This window comes from Hyaena hyaena, unplaced genomic scaffold (assembly GCF_003009895.1).
Source record: "Hyaena hyaena isolate Hyena2069 unplaced genomic scaffold, ASM300989v1 scaffold_503, whole genome shotgun sequence".
Lineage (NCBI taxonomy): Eukaryota > Metazoa > Chordata > Mammalia > Carnivora > Hyaenidae > Hyaena > Hyaena hyaena.
Window position 1 is genome coordinate 55,765 of NW_024081132.1, and position 16,592 is coordinate 72,356.

General features: G+C 46.8%; 1 protein-coding gene across 7 annotated transcripts in view; it reads left to right on the plus strand.

Moving 5' to 3' along the window:
* The window catches only part of MKNK1 (MAPK interacting serine/threonine kinase 1), a 41,670-nt gene that overhangs the window by 20,738 nt on the left and 4,340 nt on the right, over positions 1 to 16,592 (plus strand). For 6 of the 7 annotated variants that reach the window (XM_039254835.1, XM_039254833.1, XM_039254837.1 and 3 more), the window contains 7 exons: positions 213 to 310; positions 3,493 to 3,572; positions 5,124 to 5,197; positions 7,358 to 7,462; positions 10,949 to 11,004; positions 14,241 to 14,495; positions 15,825 to 16,019. In XM_039254835.1, coding sequence (XP_039110766.1) covers positions 213 to 310; positions 3,493 to 3,572; positions 5,124 to 5,197; positions 7,358 to 7,462; positions 10,949 to 11,004; positions 14,241 to 14,495; positions 15,825 to 16,019 — 863 coding nt within the window. The remainder of the gene's footprint in view (positions 1 to 212; positions 311 to 3,492; positions 3,573 to 5,123; positions 5,198 to 7,357; positions 7,463 to 10,948; positions 11,005 to 14,240; positions 14,496 to 15,824; positions 16,020 to 16,592) is intronic. The other variant, XM_039254836.1, reaches the window with a different exon arrangement.

Sequence of the window (16,592 nt, forward strand, 5' to 3'; positions counted from 1 at the left end):
CAGGATGCCTTCGATGTGGTCTGGTTGTTGAGAAACTGAGTCCTAAGAGAACGGGACAACTAAGGGTCTTCCTCGTCACTGAGTGCTGCGGAGCCATCATGTGTGCCTAGGCTGACACACAGGGAAAGCGGAGTGGCAGAAGCCCTTCTTTCCATCTTTGCTTGGAAAGACATGACTCATCTCGTAATTCCTCTCCCCCATTTCACTTCTAGATATGTACAAGCTGACCTCTGAATTGCTTGGAGAGGGAGCCTATGCCAAAGTCCAAGGTGCCGTGAGCCTGCAGAATGGCAAAGAGTATGCTGTCAAAGTGAGTGTCTCATCAGGATGCCAGGCTTTACTTTACAAATAGGCGTCACTTGTCCTAGCCAAATAAATTTTATATTCTGCCATATGGCAACTCAATAAAAATGGGGGCTCCAAAGCTATACTCACTGGATTCAACTCTTGGTTTCTCGACTTACTTGCTGGGTAACATTGGGCAAGTTACTTAACACCCTGCCCTTCAGTTGCCTTATCTGTAAAATGGGCATAATAATAGAAACTATATAGTATTGATGTAGGGGTTGAATAAATATGTGTAAAGTGCTTAGAACAATGCCTGCCTAGTAGTAAGCTGCTTCTGATTATTCTGAAAAATAAAGTAAGGTTCAAGGAGTAGACAGCCAGATTTGGAATTAGAAGGCTTACCTGAATCTCTTTTTTTTTTTTTTAATTTTTTTTTTTAATGTTTTATTTATTTCTAGGAGAGAGAGAGAGAGAGACAGCGTGAGCAGGGGAGGGTCAGAGAGAGAGGGAGTCACAGACTGAAACAGGCTCCAGGCTCCGAGCTGGCAGTCAGCACAGAGCCCGACGCGGGGCTCGAACCCACGAACCGCGAGATCATGACCTAAGCGAAAGTCGGATGCTTAACCGACTAAGCCACCCAGGCGCCCCCTGAATCTCTTTTTTAACAAACTACTACTTGACTTCGGGCAAGTCACTGAACCTACTTAAACCTCAGTTTCCACATCTCTAAAATGAAGATAATACTGCCTTCCCTCCCTATCTCATGGAGTGGTTATTAGATGAAAAATAAAAATGAACTGGTAGACTTAGAGACCCTACAAATTATAAAATGCTGTAAAGTGATGTATAGTATAATAATGAGGACTGAGCACTCAGCTTTGGGGCGGGAAAGGTGGCTTCTTGCTGCATGACCTTGGGGAGGCTCACTCTGCCCCTCTGTGCCTCCATTTGCCGGCTCCACGTGGAAGAAGGATGGATCTGGAGCATTGATTCTCAAAGTGTGGTTCCTGCACCAATAGCGCATTCCATTGCCTGGAAACTTGTCGGAATTATAAATTATCTGGCTCCATCCCAGACCTACCAAGTCAGAAACTAGTGGACCCAGAAGTTTGATTTTAGCCAGTTCTCCAAGTGGTTCTGACTGTTGCTGAAGTTGGGGAAGCCCTTATGTAGGACCGTTTTACATTTAGTGTGGATCAGAATCATCTAGAGACTAATAGCACAGAGACCCAACTTTCTTGATAAAGGATAGGGTCTAGGGTTTTGTTTGTTTGTTTGTTTGTTTGTTTTTTACCAAGTTCCATAGGTGATTCTTATACCCACCAAAGTTTGGGAACTGCTGATCTAGAAACAAGGTCTCATTAAATCCAAGGGGGATTGGATTGAAGTGTATTTCACATCATCCACCTGAGCGCCCAGGTCAAAGCGCTGCCTCATACAAGCAAATCCAGCCAAAGTGGCTCCTGAAAGAAGTGTTTCTTCTTTTAACCAACTGACTATAGTCCCAGCTGTGGATTAATGAAGGCGAACACTTCTGCTAAGCCACAGTCCTTTTTGCTGGAGTGTTGCTTCATATAGTAACAAAAGTATTAACTGGAATTCCTTTTTGGAAACATCAGTATAAATTACAAGCAATTTTTTAAAAATATGCTTAAGTGTGGCAATAAATCACAAACACAAATTGATTTTCAGAAGTTTGGGGATATTAATGCATCCATCCAGACCTATTTCTAAAGGGTTGGATCATGAGAGGGAAACCTGGCCCTCTGTGCCCGCCCCCCTCATCTTTGGTGCGAACACAGGACCCTAGCTTGGTAATTCTCTGTATTGAGCAGTTTAACCCACATCTCCTATCGCTCCTGTCCTTTGGAAGCTCCCTAGAGATGTGCTACTTCTACCAGCATGGCCCCACAACATTAATTTTATTAGGGCTTCCCTACAGGCATCTGACTGACGCATCCTAGAGTCTCAGGATTGGAATGGAGTTTCAGGATAATCTGGTCCTGAATTTCTTCCATAACTCCTCAAATAGTTGCCCGTGTTCTGCTCCCCCACCTCTGATAGCAGGAGCCCATCACCTCTGCAGAAAAAGTCATGCCATTGCTGAATAACTTGCCTACTACAAGGTTCTTTCTGACTTTGATGTGAAATGCTAGGTGAGTGAACGAGTTGAATAGCTTCTGTGCCCCGGCACTGCACCTCTCTGACTACTTAGAATTGGGCCCACAGTGGTTTACTAACAGACATTGACTTGTATAGAAAATTACACCTGGTCGTGGGTGTTTGTGCTACAGCATATAGGAGTGGTTTGGATATAGCAGACTGGGAATGAAGGAACAAGTTGTTGTTGTCTGCACCGTGCCCACTCCACACGTGGGGCTGTAAAGTAGAGCTGGCTCTGCGGAGGACTTGCCCCCAGGCTTGGCTCGTGGTGGGCTGGGGCTCGGGATGGATCCACGGACATGTTTGGAGCTAAGCAGTCCCTCCCTGCTTAAACCACCTGCTCCTCTGTTGCTACCCACGCCTTCAGTTCGTATTTGCCAGGTACAGGCAGGGATAGGATAGCAAGGGCTTTGGAGGCAGCCCTGGGCTGGAATGCCAACCCTGTCACCACTTACCAGAGCTGTGGGCAGAATGTTTGACCTCTTCCTGTCTTTTGGGATTGTGTTGTAAAAATTAACCATGGACCTGAGGGTCTTAATGCAGCGCCTGCCAAAGGACAGGTTCTCCACAGAAGTGCAGAGGTGGGGTCTGAGCTGGGCCTTGGAACTTTAGTCCTTCTCCACTGTGTCCTCTGTCCCCCTTGCTCTTCCTTCAACCCTTCCACTGAGATCCTTCAGTGGAAGTTGTAAATCTTACACTTAAGGCAGGAAGAGATGCCCTTGGGGTAGGGGCTGGACAGAGGTAGCTCTTTATCCTATGGCCAGCTGCTTCAGTCTCCCCTGGGCAGCTGGGGCAACCACCCCATAGCTTCCACGGTGTTTGCCTGGCCAGAATCAAACAGGCCCAGCCAGGCTAGAAATCCCTCAGGCCAGTCTGTCGTGTTGCCCGCAGAGTCACAGCGCCTGTGTCACCAAGGGCCTACTCCAGGCTTGCGCTTGAAACTGGCTGTAGGCAGAATTGGGCCTTGTGTTCTCCCAGAGGGGTCCTGCTGAGAGGTGTTTCGAGGTCAGGTGAATATGACAGATTTTATTCTTCCCACAGATCATCGAAAAACAAGCAGGGCACAGTCGGAGTAGGGTATTTCGAGAGGTGGAGACACTCTATCAGTGTCAAGGAAACAAGTGAGTACAGTCTTGGGTTACTTGCTGCTTCTATTGGGGGGATGCTTAGCTGCAGAAAAGGTTCTTTCTCACCACCTCCCGACCCTAGCATTTAGCTCTCATGCCTTGGCCACAACTGCACAGGATTCTTTCTGTCTTTCCGTGTTTAAAGAGAGAGAGCGGGAACAGAAGCAGTAGTGGCCTTTGCTTCTGTTCAGGCTGAAATACTATAAATAACAATACAGGCAAGTTGGAAGAGTGAGCAATCTGAGGGACTGGGAGAACATTGGGGTTCTGTTTCTTTCAAGTGCCTGTGGGAACCAAGCAGACAGAGCTTGCAAGTTTAGGGGCCAGCTGTAATGACTAGGTGAGGATGGTGAGAGCGAGGACGAATGCTCGCTCTGTTCTGTTCCCAGCATACCTGTGCCTGTGCGGCAACTACTCAGGTCCCAGAGGCTGCTGGGCACTGTGCTGGGAAGCTGGGCCAAGGTGGGCTCCTGCCCCGCCTCAGCCTGCTCACCACCAGCTCCAAATGAGCGGCTCTCCCACGGTGGCTTTAAATCAGGGTCACCTCTAAGACTCTGCTTCCCACTCAGTCTCCCTGCACAGCAGGGTCAGCAGGGAGCCAGCGGCCAGGTATTGATGGCTTTGTCATTAAGCTTGGAGGGTAGGGGCTGCTGTTGATTTAACTCCAGGCGCTGCCTCCACAATCTTCTTTCAAATCAGGCCATTTCAGTCATCTTATTTGGACGCCTTCACACTAGTAAAAGCCTGGTGTCTCCCAAAGTGGTCAGCATTTTTTTATGAGGGACAGATTTTTATTTTCAGCCCTGCAGCTTCTGAGTTCAGCATTAGAGACTCTACTTGGTTTATTTCGTTCTTTAAAAGAAAAAAAAATCCCCAACACCTCCGATATCCAGGCTGGTGGCTTCCCTCCTGAGTTACAAGACGACCTTGTTGGCAGAGCCCGGTAATGCGCAGGCAGACAGAGAGTGCTCACCGGGGAAGGCCACAAGTGCTGCCGTGGCAGGAAGGCGGCCGTTTCATTAAGCAGCGCTTAGCAGTTAGGGTCTAGCGGTGCCCACGTTAGGCCCCAAGTCTATTTGACAGATGTTTCCATTTTCTCCAGGCAATGTAAATACTGCCCCGTGATTTATGGGCAAGAGGGAGGGCAAGTAATTATTTGCTGCCTGCCTCCAGGACACACACCTACTATTCAGTGTTATTAGCCGCAATTGCTTCCAGTCGGCTGCAGATTTTATTCAGTTTAATGTGACCGGGACTTTTTTATAACTCTACCTAGTGGGTTTTAGGGTTGGGGTTTGACAGCACCGACTTGGTGAAAACACCAGAGACTGAACATTATGGAAAGATAAGGTGACCTGAGTCTTGCTAACACCACTGGCTACTTCTCAAACATGGGTCTTTAATAAGCATTCTGATATCAAGCTGATCTCTGCCCTGCTACAGGGCGTTGTGAATTTTTTTTCACTGTATATTTGTAAGTGGGCTTTAATATATAATACCATTTCCCTTCCCCCCCTTTCCTCCTATATTTTTTTCCTATTTAAGGAACATTTTGGAGCTGATTGAGTTCTTTGAAGATGACACGAGATTTTACTTGGTCTTTGAGAAATTGCAAGGAGGTACTTACTGTTGAGTATGTGTTTGGACTTCTGATTAAGACCCAGAGTGGTGATCATCCATCACGAATCCCAGAGACTTCTAAAATGAGTCAAGCTAATAAAAAGGATGAAGGACTTAAAACTGCCCTTGATTTGGGAGAAGGGAGGCCGGAGGGAAGGATGATAATTAGCATTTTGCAGAGCCTAGAATGTCACCTGTGTGGGCATTCTATAAATGCCTTCTGGTTTTAATAGCACTCATGTATAGATATATTTAGTTATCAATTTATCAATCCAGTGTTTTGACATGTTCTCTATTTAAATTAGTTATGAGGTTGAAGCTCTTACATACATTGTGAAGTCCAGAAAGGCTCATCAAAGGATTGGGGAAGGTCCCATGGCCTAGGACATAGACCCAGGATAGAGAGGAGGACTGAGAATCTGGATCCTTCAGATGGAAAGAAGCCACTCTTGACCATCACCACTACTGCCATCACCCACATACATAATCACTGGAATGTGTATCGAAGTTGCTTTCCTGATGTAGAGAAGAGGATAGAGAAACCCTTGCCCTCACCATCTCTTACCCAGCCCGAGGACAGATTTGCAGGGTGCAGGTTAGGGAGGCTATCTAGAGCTGAGTGGAGGACCACGTGGAGGGGGTTGGTGGTTAAGGAAGCATGCTTTAGAAACCAGTAAAGCCGAGTTTAAATATAGGCCCATCACTTACTAGCTGTGTGGCCTTGGACAAGTCACATAATCTTCCTAAACCTTTCTAAACAGTGTTCTCGTCTGTCAAATAGGGATAATGACAGCACCTACCTTTTTTGATAGCTCTGAAGATTAAATGAGATCATTCATGTGAAATGCTTTGCACAGTGCCCAATAGGCTCTAAGGAGTCCATAAATGTCAGCTATTAATATTATTAAAATAATTGGGTATATGAAGGCTATCTTAGAAGTAAGTAGCATGTCACCCTCTATCTTCCACTTTAACAAATTTGGAAACAAGAGACTCACTAGAGTAGAGCAAGCCTGAGACCTAGTCAGGAGCCAGTTTCCTGGGAATGTTCCCTAGAATGCTGGGATCCTTTCATTGTTTAATCCGTCAAGTGAAAGATCTTTCATCCCCTCTCCATGCCTAAAACCAGGGATAAGTAAACACGTGCCATTTGTAGGACACAGAGATGACACCTCCAGCTTCCAGTAGTGAGCGTAGACCACCGGGAGCCAGGCCATGTGCTCCTGCCTGTGCCGTTTGTTCACACCCCTGCCCTGCTCCACAGCACTGAGACGTTACATTGGAAATGCTAGGGGTCATCTGTAACCATATTGCTTAGAGTGCAACCCTACTGAGGCTAGACCCAGCGGGAAAAGAGATTGTGGTTGGGTCAGGGCCGACCATGGCTCCAGCAGTCAGACTACACATCTGGTTGAGGGGCTCTCTGCCCAGTTTCTCCAGCCAGGCTTACTAGGCTTACGTCCTGAGGCCTCCACTTAGTGGTGTCATCTTAGCAAGTGGCTTAGCCATTCTTGGCTTCAGGTTCCCTACCTGTAAAACGGGGATACCTATATTTTGTACATTTTATACAGTTGTGGTGAGGCTAAGATAATCTGTTTAAAGAGTATTAAATAGTGCCTGGCATGTAGTAACTACTCGATAAATGTTAGCCATTGCCAACAAAATAGTAACAATAATATTAATAATAAATAAGAAAATTCAGAGGGAAAGTACTTTTCCCCCTTTTTCTAGGCTTTCTAGGCCTCTATGTATCTGGTGAGGGTATGGAATTTCTGTTTAAAGACTTGTGCTCTCATTTGGATCTGAGATCAAATACAGAGGAGGAAAAGTTCCTGTGGAGAGGCCTCCAACCCTATGTAGATTCACTTTTAGTTCTTTCTCATTTCAGAAGCCAAATCTGCCCTGATGGCATTTTGGTCATTTAAATAGTTGTTTGCTGTTCCTTCTGCGCTCATCATGGGCAGGTGCAGAAGACAGCAATGCAGTTCTGTCCAGTTCTGTGCTCGTGTCCCCTCGCTGCCAGGCACCACACTGGGTACTGGACATTTAGTGATAAATAAGCCTCAGTCCCCACCCCAAACTTGTGAAAACTGGCCTCTGAGAAGTGATACTTCCTAAGGCCCAGAAAGGCATAACTATGTGTCTTCTCTGCCCCCCAGGCTCCATCCTGGCTCACATCCAGAAGCAGAAGCACTTCAATGAACGAGAAGCCAGCCGAGTGGTACGGGATGTGGCCACTGCCCTTGATTTCCTGCACACCAAAGGTAAACCAAGCCTCTGCCTCAGTGATTGGGTTGGGCCGGCCAGCCTCTGGGGACAGAGGGAGAGGAGCAGGCCAGGCGGAGAGCTGGGCCAGGAGCTGGTACAGCTGGCAGGCCCGCCCGTGACGGGGAGGGAGCAAACCAGGATGGCGCTAGGCTTCCGATGTGGATGGTGGGCAGATGTGGCACTACTGAGACGGGTAGGGGCCCAGGGGAAGGAGCAGGGAAGAAAAAGGAAATTTCATGTTGAACAAGATGTGTGAGTGTGTGGGCATGGATGCTCTCCTTTTCCTGTCCTAGTGAAGAAGGCAAGCCCCATCGTGACACTACTATTCCAGTATAAATATGTGGATGTTACTCTTTCTAGTCTTTAACATTTGTCACCTGCATCTCTCCAGAATCAGCACGAGAGTATGTATCTAGTTTTATATGTTGTTCGTAATAAATGGAAAATTCATTTTTCTACTAACATGGTTAAGTTTGAGGTGTCTGTTGAACCTCACAATGGTAAATCGCGGGTTGCTGTTGTCCAAATTACACTTCAGTTTACAGTCCCTCATCTAGGACTGATTATTTCAGAACTTTTATAGTGAATTAAATCTTTTTGCAAATTAAATGTTTTTGTATTTCCATAAATATGTTTGACTCTTACATTTTTTTAAATGTTTATTATTTTGAGAGAGAGAGAGAGAGAGAGAGCGAGGGAGGGAGGAAGGCAGAGAGAAAGGGAGAGAGAATCCCAAGCAGGCTCTGTTCTGTCAGTGCAGAGCCCAATGCAGGGCTTGAACTCATGAGCCGTGAGATCACGACCTGAGCCGAAACCAAGTTTTCAACACTTAACCGACTGAGCCACCCAGGCACTCTTGATTATTATATTTTTTAATTTTTTTTTTATGTTTTATTTATTTCTAGGAGAGAGAGAGAGAGACAGCATGAGCAGGGGAGGGTCAGAGAGAGAGGGAGTCACAGACTGAAACAGGCTCCAGGCTCTGAGCTGGCAGTCAGCACAGAGCCCGACGCGGGGCTCGAACCCACGAACCGCGAGATCATGACCTAAGCGAAAGTCGGACGCTTAACCGACTAGGCCACCCAGGCGCCCCAATTATTATATTTTTTAAATTTGCCTAACACCTATGCCATGGAAAAATGAACTCTGGCTTTACTTTTTACCAGCTATGTGCTCACTCAGTAATAATGCCGACCCACAGGGTGGGTGAGAAGAGAGAGAATTACATTATCAATAGTAGTTAACATTCACATAGTTAGTGTTAGGCGCTAACTCATGGAATTGTGTGCAACCTGTGTGTGTATTGTGTATGTATAACACAGTTGGAGTGTAGTGCCTGCCACCTAGTTAGGTAATGTTATCTCCTTCACCCTTAACCCTGCCAGACAGAAGCATTTTTATTCCTAATATTAATTCCCTTAAAATAAAGTGCTGTGTCTGGTGGGGGGTGTGGGCGGAACGAATAATCTGGGACTTAGTTCTGCTCCCTTCCTCTGTTGTGGATGTTGGCCAGCTACACTGGTTACGAGACACCACTTGCAGGCATGCTGGGCTCACAGAGCAGCACAGACCCAGTGGCATGTGTGCAGAAGTTCGGCCTCACTGGTCCCTCATTCACCTCACTTCCTCCCGTGGCTGAAGGGAGATCTCCATGCCGACAGCGCCCATGTTGGGCACCTGACTTGCACATGGGACAAAAGTTCCTAGAAGGGGCGTCTGCACTTTCCCCAGCATGATGAATAGCACTAGTTCTGCTTCTGAAAGCTGGGATGCATGTAGGTAACACCTGCTTGACAAAGATTTACAACTGTTCTCCAAGCTGCCTCTGTAGATTGCAAAACTGGGTCACGCTTTTTGCAAGATCCATACCTTAGAGGGGGGTAAAGGTGGTTTTATTATTTATTTATTTATTTATGTATTTATTAGAAGAATGCACTAAAGGGAACAGAGCTGGTGTGTCTTAGGGGTGCTGAAGTGCTTGTTAACATCTAGCTGGCCAGCTGCCCATGTGGCTTGAAGTTGGAGGGGATGAAAAACGATTTCCAGCTGAACTTGGCTGTTTTCTAAATAACTTCATGCTGGGAAGATGAATTGGGCAAGAATGGGTCAGCCCTGAAACAAGTTCCACACTTTTAAATACTGGACACACTGCAGCTTAACCTCTGGGAAATGAAGCAGAGCAGGTCGATGGCCGGTGTGCTCACAAAGGTGGGCCCATTATTACAGCATGGCGCTCAGTTCTCAGGCTGCGGGACGACTGGGCCATCAGCACCTATTTGGAGAGCAGGACTCCATGTGTGGCTCGCGATCCTTCTGTGGGAGCACTTGCTGTAATGGAAAATATCTTTCACTTTTAGTGCGGCAAGCTGTAGCCTGACTCAATTTGTACAGCCTGGACGGAGCTGCTCTGGGTTCTCATTCAATTAGGTGACTGATGAAGTTACTCAGCCTGCTGGAGCTCAGGTTTTCCCTCCCTCGTGAAGTGCCTTGGGTAGGCTGGGCCTCTGCCTTCTGCCAAGGAATCGGAGGGCTACCCTAGAACTTGGTCATCGAGGGAGTTTTAGGAAAGCAGATTCTGCTTTTCCTTCTTACTCCATGAATTCTCTGCTACTTTCCAGTACTTCTGGGCACTAGCTGTTTGGCTCTTGCTCAACCTTCCAGTCTTTCTGTCTCTGCTGTGCATTCTGCAGGAGGAAAGGGGGATGGAGATTTCTGTGTCCGCCGTGGCCCTATGAGTTGTTCTTTGTCCCTGTCTTCGGTCAGAAGGTGGTTTTCCCCCAGGTGCCCTCTTGGCCAGGTCAGCAGCCTTGAGCCCCTTATGGAGTAAGCTGCTATCTGCAGTCTCCCTCGGGAGGTCAGGTCAAAATGCAGGGCAGGTGTCTCTTAAGAACAGCACCTTTGGCCAAAGTGGTCCTTGCTGTGCTTCTAGCACGACTGTCTTGGACTTGCAGAGCAGGTGAGAAGGGGATCAGACAAGCTTTGGAAGATGTGTTAACTAACACTTGGTGCTCTGACCATTCAGGGAGTCCCACTTAGGGAATCATTTTTGATATAAATCAGCCACCCAAGAAGACATGAGGTAGAGCAGCCTCAGCCTCCCCAGATGCTCTTAAACAAGGCACTAATTATTTCTGCATTGCTGTCCCAGCATGGCCATTTGCAGGGCTCTTTGCTCTGCTTCATATTAGCTTCTTATTCTTGGTCGTCCCTGCAGTGCTGCGGGGTAGGCTGGCTGGGGCTTGTTCAGCCCGTCTTACTCCTGCCAGACTTCTAAAGCTTCGGCTTCGAAAGAGCTTGCAGAATCAACTATGCTTTTGGTTTGTCTCTGGTTACTCCTGCCTCCTGCAGCTCGTTGATTTTTTAATGTACCATAATTGGGAATTAATCTGCGAACAACAGCATTTGGAAAAAATTAATTGTGTGTGGAATGTTTGATAATTATGTGCATATATTAACCATTTCTTTGCTCTTTGTCATTCCAGGCATCGCTCACCGAGATCTGAAGCCAGAAAATATATTGTGTGAGTCTCCAGAAAAGGTACAAAGGGCTGACTTGGGAGATTACAGCTTACACTCATGTGGGGAAGCCACTTCCACTTTCTGTTGGGTCGTTAGCAGTAGCAGTTCTGTCGGCATCAGGTACCAACCTGAGCTAGCTGATTTTTATAAACACGTGAGAATGTTATACCTAATGTGTGGCGTTTCCGCCTTCCCAGTTGGCTTCATCCCTGGCTCTTCCTTGCTCTTTATGAATAGTGTGATTGGCTTAAGCCTGAAAGTTTATAAAATACATGAGACGTGCACAAAATGAATGTTTTCTAGCCAGTGCACCTGTCTTTAGAACAGTGTGAGTCATAAACAACAACTCAATCTTCTGTGAAGCAAATCTCTGTCTAAAAATGGTGTTTATGTTATGGTACACATGCCAGCTAGTGTCCACTACTTGAAGTGGTAATTAGGAAGCAAGTTCTTAAAAAAAGTTTCTGTTTCCATTTTTATTTCCAGAGGTGCCTATTAATAAGAAAACACTTATATCTGATGTTGAACAGATGCAACGTACTTTATTTATTTATTTATTTATTTATTTATTTTACAAATAGTTTATTGTCAAATTAGTTTCCACATTAACACCCAGTGCTCATCCCCACAAGTGCCCTCCTCCATGCCCCTCCCCCCTCCCCCCACATCCATCAGTCCTCAGTTTTTGTCAGCATTCAAGAGTCTCTCATGGTTTGCCTCTCTCCCTTTCCCCCACCATTTCCCCCCTTCTTCTCCCCCTTGTTCCTCAGTTAAGTTCCTCTTAATCCTCCTACACAAGATACAACGTACTTTAAACTTTACCTTAACCTACTAGCAAATAGAAGTGTTTGCCCTTTGTAAGCATGTATGAATTTGACAAATTCTGTGTTTGTTTGGAGGGATCGAGGCCCTGGTTTTGATGGCACACATTCCTAGCTCTGTGTGTGTGTAAGAGTGCATATGTATGAACACAGATACTGGTCTGAGTGAAGAGATAGCTCATAAATAGGAATGGCTTCGAGTGAATGTGGGAGGCAGCCTGCCACTTAACAGTTTGTGGGGAATAGTAATACATTAGCTCAGATAAGATCTTGTGACTTCCTGTCAGCGGCTCTGGCAGAAGACTTTATAATTTGTCACTATTATCATTATGATTATTAATAATAACCATAGCTAACATTTCTTGAGTGCTTACATTGTGCCTGGCACTTATACTCATCTGATAAATAGTATAGATTAAAACTAAGGGGTCTCACCCTAGAACTCAGGCATTCTGAACCACTCTGTTGCTTCTGGTTTACAATATGCTTTCATTCTTTTGTTCTTTCATTTGATCTTAATAGCTCAGGATTGTTGCCCCTTTTCTGTGTTTGAAAACTAAAACTGAGAGCAACTGAGCATCAAAAGACATTATCAAGGAAATGAAATGATAAGCCATAGAATGGTAGAGAATATTTGCAAATAATGTATCTGATAAGAGTTTAATAGCCAAAATGTATAAAGAACTTCTAAATCTCAACATCAAAAAGACAGCTCAAGCTTAAAAATAGTCAAAGGACTTGAATAGACATTTCTCCCCCCAAAAAGTATACAGATGGCCATTATACATATGAAAAGGTGCTCAGCATCCTTAGTCATTAGGGAAATGCTAATTGAAACCACAATTAGATACCACCTCACAGCTACTAGGATGGTTAGAATTTTTAAAAAAAGGGGGAAAAAACACAGAAAATAACATGATGATAAGGCTGTGGAGAAATTGGAACCCTCATATACTACTGGTAGGAATGTAAAATAGTGCTGCTACATCGAAAACAGCCTGGCAGTTCCTCAAAAAGCTAAACACAGAATTACCACACCACCCAGCAATTCCACACCTATGTATAATACCCAAAAGAATTGAAAACAGAGGCTTGAACTTGAACATCAATGTTCATTGGAACTTTATTCACAATAGCCAACAGCTGGAAACAACCCAAGTGTCCATCAACAACAGGTAAATGGATTAACAAAATGTGGCTTGTCCATACAATGGACTATTGTTCGGCCCTGCAACAGAATGAAGTTCCAATCCATGCCACATCATGGATGAACGCTGAAAACAGTATGCTAAGTGAAATAAGCCAGACACAAAAAGACAGATACTGTGTGATTCTACTTACATGAAATATCTGAAATAGCCAAATTCAGAGACAGAAAGTAGATTAGACATTACTGAGGAGAGGGGGACCTATCGAATGGTTTCTGTTTGGGATGATGGAAAAGTTTTGGAAACAGACACTGGTGATGGTTGCACAGCAGCATGAATGTAATTAGTGCCTGGGTTATTTTATGTTCTGTATATATTTACCACCACCACAGCAAAAACAGAGAGGCTAAGTGAAAAAGAAAAGAAAATATAAGACAGAGAAGGAGGAGGAAGGGAAGGGAACAGGAAGAAAGCAAGGGGGGAAGGGAGGTTGAGAGACTGTCCTGGCTTCCGCAGCAGGTTAAATGGCTGAGCTGGGACTCTCACAACCAGCATTTTGGAGCGGCTCCCTGGGCTGCCTCCACCACGCAGGCCATTCTCCTTGCACACAAAGTGCCCTGGTGGACTCCAGAGATGACTGATGCTGTCTGTGTTTTCAGGGGCAACATCCAGTATGGATGACCCGCCATCCCAGCCTGCGGGCTTTCCCAGGAAACATGCTTTCGGTACTCAAACCAGCAGAATCCCAAGCAAGCAAAGACAAGTTGGTCACCCTAAGCCACTGGAGGTCATGCCCTCCACTGAATGGGCCACAAGGAGTCTTACAGGAATATATACTTCTCAGATTCTGCAACCTATACCATCTTTTGTCATTTGTCATTTGTGGGCAAGACTTCCATAGGTTTCCTACTTGTTTTACTAAGTGCACAGCAGTCTGACACCACGTAGTATGCACGTTTTCTCTTAGGAAGGGAGGAAAGGGTGTGGGGCCAGAGGGCACCTTAGGATAAATCCTCAGGTGACTTCTAGGTAACCCAAGGGCAGCAAACATGACATGACAGATAAAGCTGGGCTTCAGCATGGCAGCCATATATACAGAGAGAGAGAGAGAGAGAGAGAGGGCACCCCTGAGAGCAAGAGTGAGAGTGAGCCAGTGAGAGACCCCCACCTCCCACGTGAGGGGAGAGAGCGAGGGAGGGTGAGTGCCTTTGTCATAGTCACATTGGTCTCCTCCTGCCCTTGGGTTTCATATATTTGTAACCTCTGTTTCCTGCTTTCCTTTTCAGGTGTCTCCAGTGAAAATCTGTGACTTTGACTTGGGGAGTGGGGTGAAATTGAACAACTCCTGCACCCCCATAACCACACCAGAGCTGACCACTCCAGTATGTATGGCTGGGCACCCTGTACCACTTCCTTCGGGGCTCCTGTCATTTGGAGTACCCACAAGCCAAAGCTGGAGTGCAGAACAGGGGCTAAGGAAGGAAAACCAAGTGTATCTACATCACTGCCAGCTGCCTGAATTGTCATCTGGCCACTGCATAGTGAGCCCTCCCCCCCCCCCACCAGTGCTTAACTGCTGATGAAAGAGCTTGCAGCATGAGGTGGGTCCTCTGCCAATGACGGGACAAACTGTATCTATGAGAACAGGCTGAGCCCTGACTCCTGATCCAGGTAGAGACAGATGCTGTCCTAGACCAGCTTTTTGCATGTGAGCACATGATAGCTCTGAGTTCTGCTGTGTCCTGCAGCATCTGGGCACATCCCCCCGTGATGGAGGACAGGAGTGTGGTCTTACTGTGGCAGGAACTGAGAGGCCCTGGCTCCCTGCATGTAGGATCACTTGGCTGAGGTATCCTGCTGCTTCCTTCACTTCACATTTCATGCCGGATGTGCAGCTGGGAGCTGTTCTTCCTAAGATCCTCTTGCACACACCCAATGTACTACAATTATTGTGAGGCTTTTGAGATTTGCATGCTTCATCAGTGAATTTTCCTAATACCCTTTTTTAAGACATGCATTTCAGTATGCTCATGTCTTATTCTAATCAACATTATTAGAAATGTTTCCATATTAGCTTCTACAACACTGAGCTACCTTGTTCTCAAAGTCATTAGCTCTAATTGCCAATAACAGAAAGTCCTTTCTCCATTTCCCATCTTCCCATCTAATTAGTCATGTGTGTTGGAGGCCAGGGAGGTATCTCTTGGCACCCTGAAATAATGAAGAAGGGAGCAAAAAGAATTGTTTTGTTTTTATAAGTCTTTTCCGTGCAAGGATGGGAGGAAGGAATCCTGAATTTTTGCACTTGGTTACCACTGATGTGCTTGAACCAAATCCCTGCCCCATCCTAGTCCTTGGTGTTCCCGTCTATAAATGGGAGAAGCAGGGAGGTTGGATTTGTTCCAAGAGCTGTCCCAGCTTTGATGAACTCTTAATTCTAAAGTCTTACCCCTCCTTGGTCTAAGACGACAGAGAAGGTTAGCAGGGCTTCGCTTGAAGAACTCATTGCCTTATGGGATTACATGTCCACAGACCCCCTCCCAGAGCCATGCCCTTGGTACATCGAAGTGCCAGTATATTAGGTGACTGTCTGCAGAGAGCTGAGGCAGAGGGACTCCTGCAGCCTCTGCCTCCTGGAGAAGGACCTGAAAAGATAAGAAGGGGACCTGGAACTAGCCGTGTGATCGTGGGGAATGCTAGGACTCCATTTACAAATGTTCAGGTGGCTCAGCTTTTCTAAGTGCCTCGGTGCTCTGCAACCCCATCCTCTTACTCAAGTCCCATTACATTCTGCTCTTCGCCATCCCCTCCCCCGTGACTAAGCATCTCCCTTCTCTGCCCTTTCCCCTCCCCAACCTTGGCCCCCACAGTGTGGCTCTGCAGAATACATGGCCCCGGAGGTGGTGGAGGTCTTCAGGGACGAGGCCACTTTTTACGACAAGCGCTGTGACCTGTGGAGCCTGGGCGTGGTCCTCTACATCATGCTGAGTGGCTACCCCCCCTTCGTAGGTCACTGTGGGGCCGACTGTGGCTGGGACCGGGGAGAGGTCTGCAGGGTGTGCCAGGTGAGCCCAGCTCCGGGACCCTCTGCACCGGGGCTGCTGGGCGGGGGTCAGCGTGCTTGTGGGATGCCCAGCAGTACTGGGCTGGGGGTTGTTCCTGCTCTGGAAGGGGGTCTATAGTGCCCTTTTCCTCTTCTGTCCAAGGGCCAGCAACAGGGTGAGAGAGAGACAGAGGAGCACTCAGTCCAGCTGGGAGCTCAGGAGAGGATTGTTAGAGAAGAACGTACCTGAGCTGAGTCTTAAAACATGAGTCCAGCCCAGGAGAAGAGGGGCCAAAAACAGAAGCAGAAGCAGAAGCACCAGCAAAGACACGGAGGTGTGGGACAGCGGCACGTGTACAGGAAAGGAGGGTAGAAGTGTAAGGTTAGGGCCGAGGCGAGGTGAGACCTGACAGGTTGCGAGGAACCCATTTGTGGGGGCCCCATATGAAGGGCCAAGGAACTGGGGCTGTGTTCCCTAGTTGGTCTTCCCCAAGTGTCACCCACTCAGCCCACCAGGTAGCCTAGTCATCCGTGCCCACCAGGGGCATTCTGTGTGGCCTGATGATTTAGTGGGGATGGGGGAACCAGGAAGGGC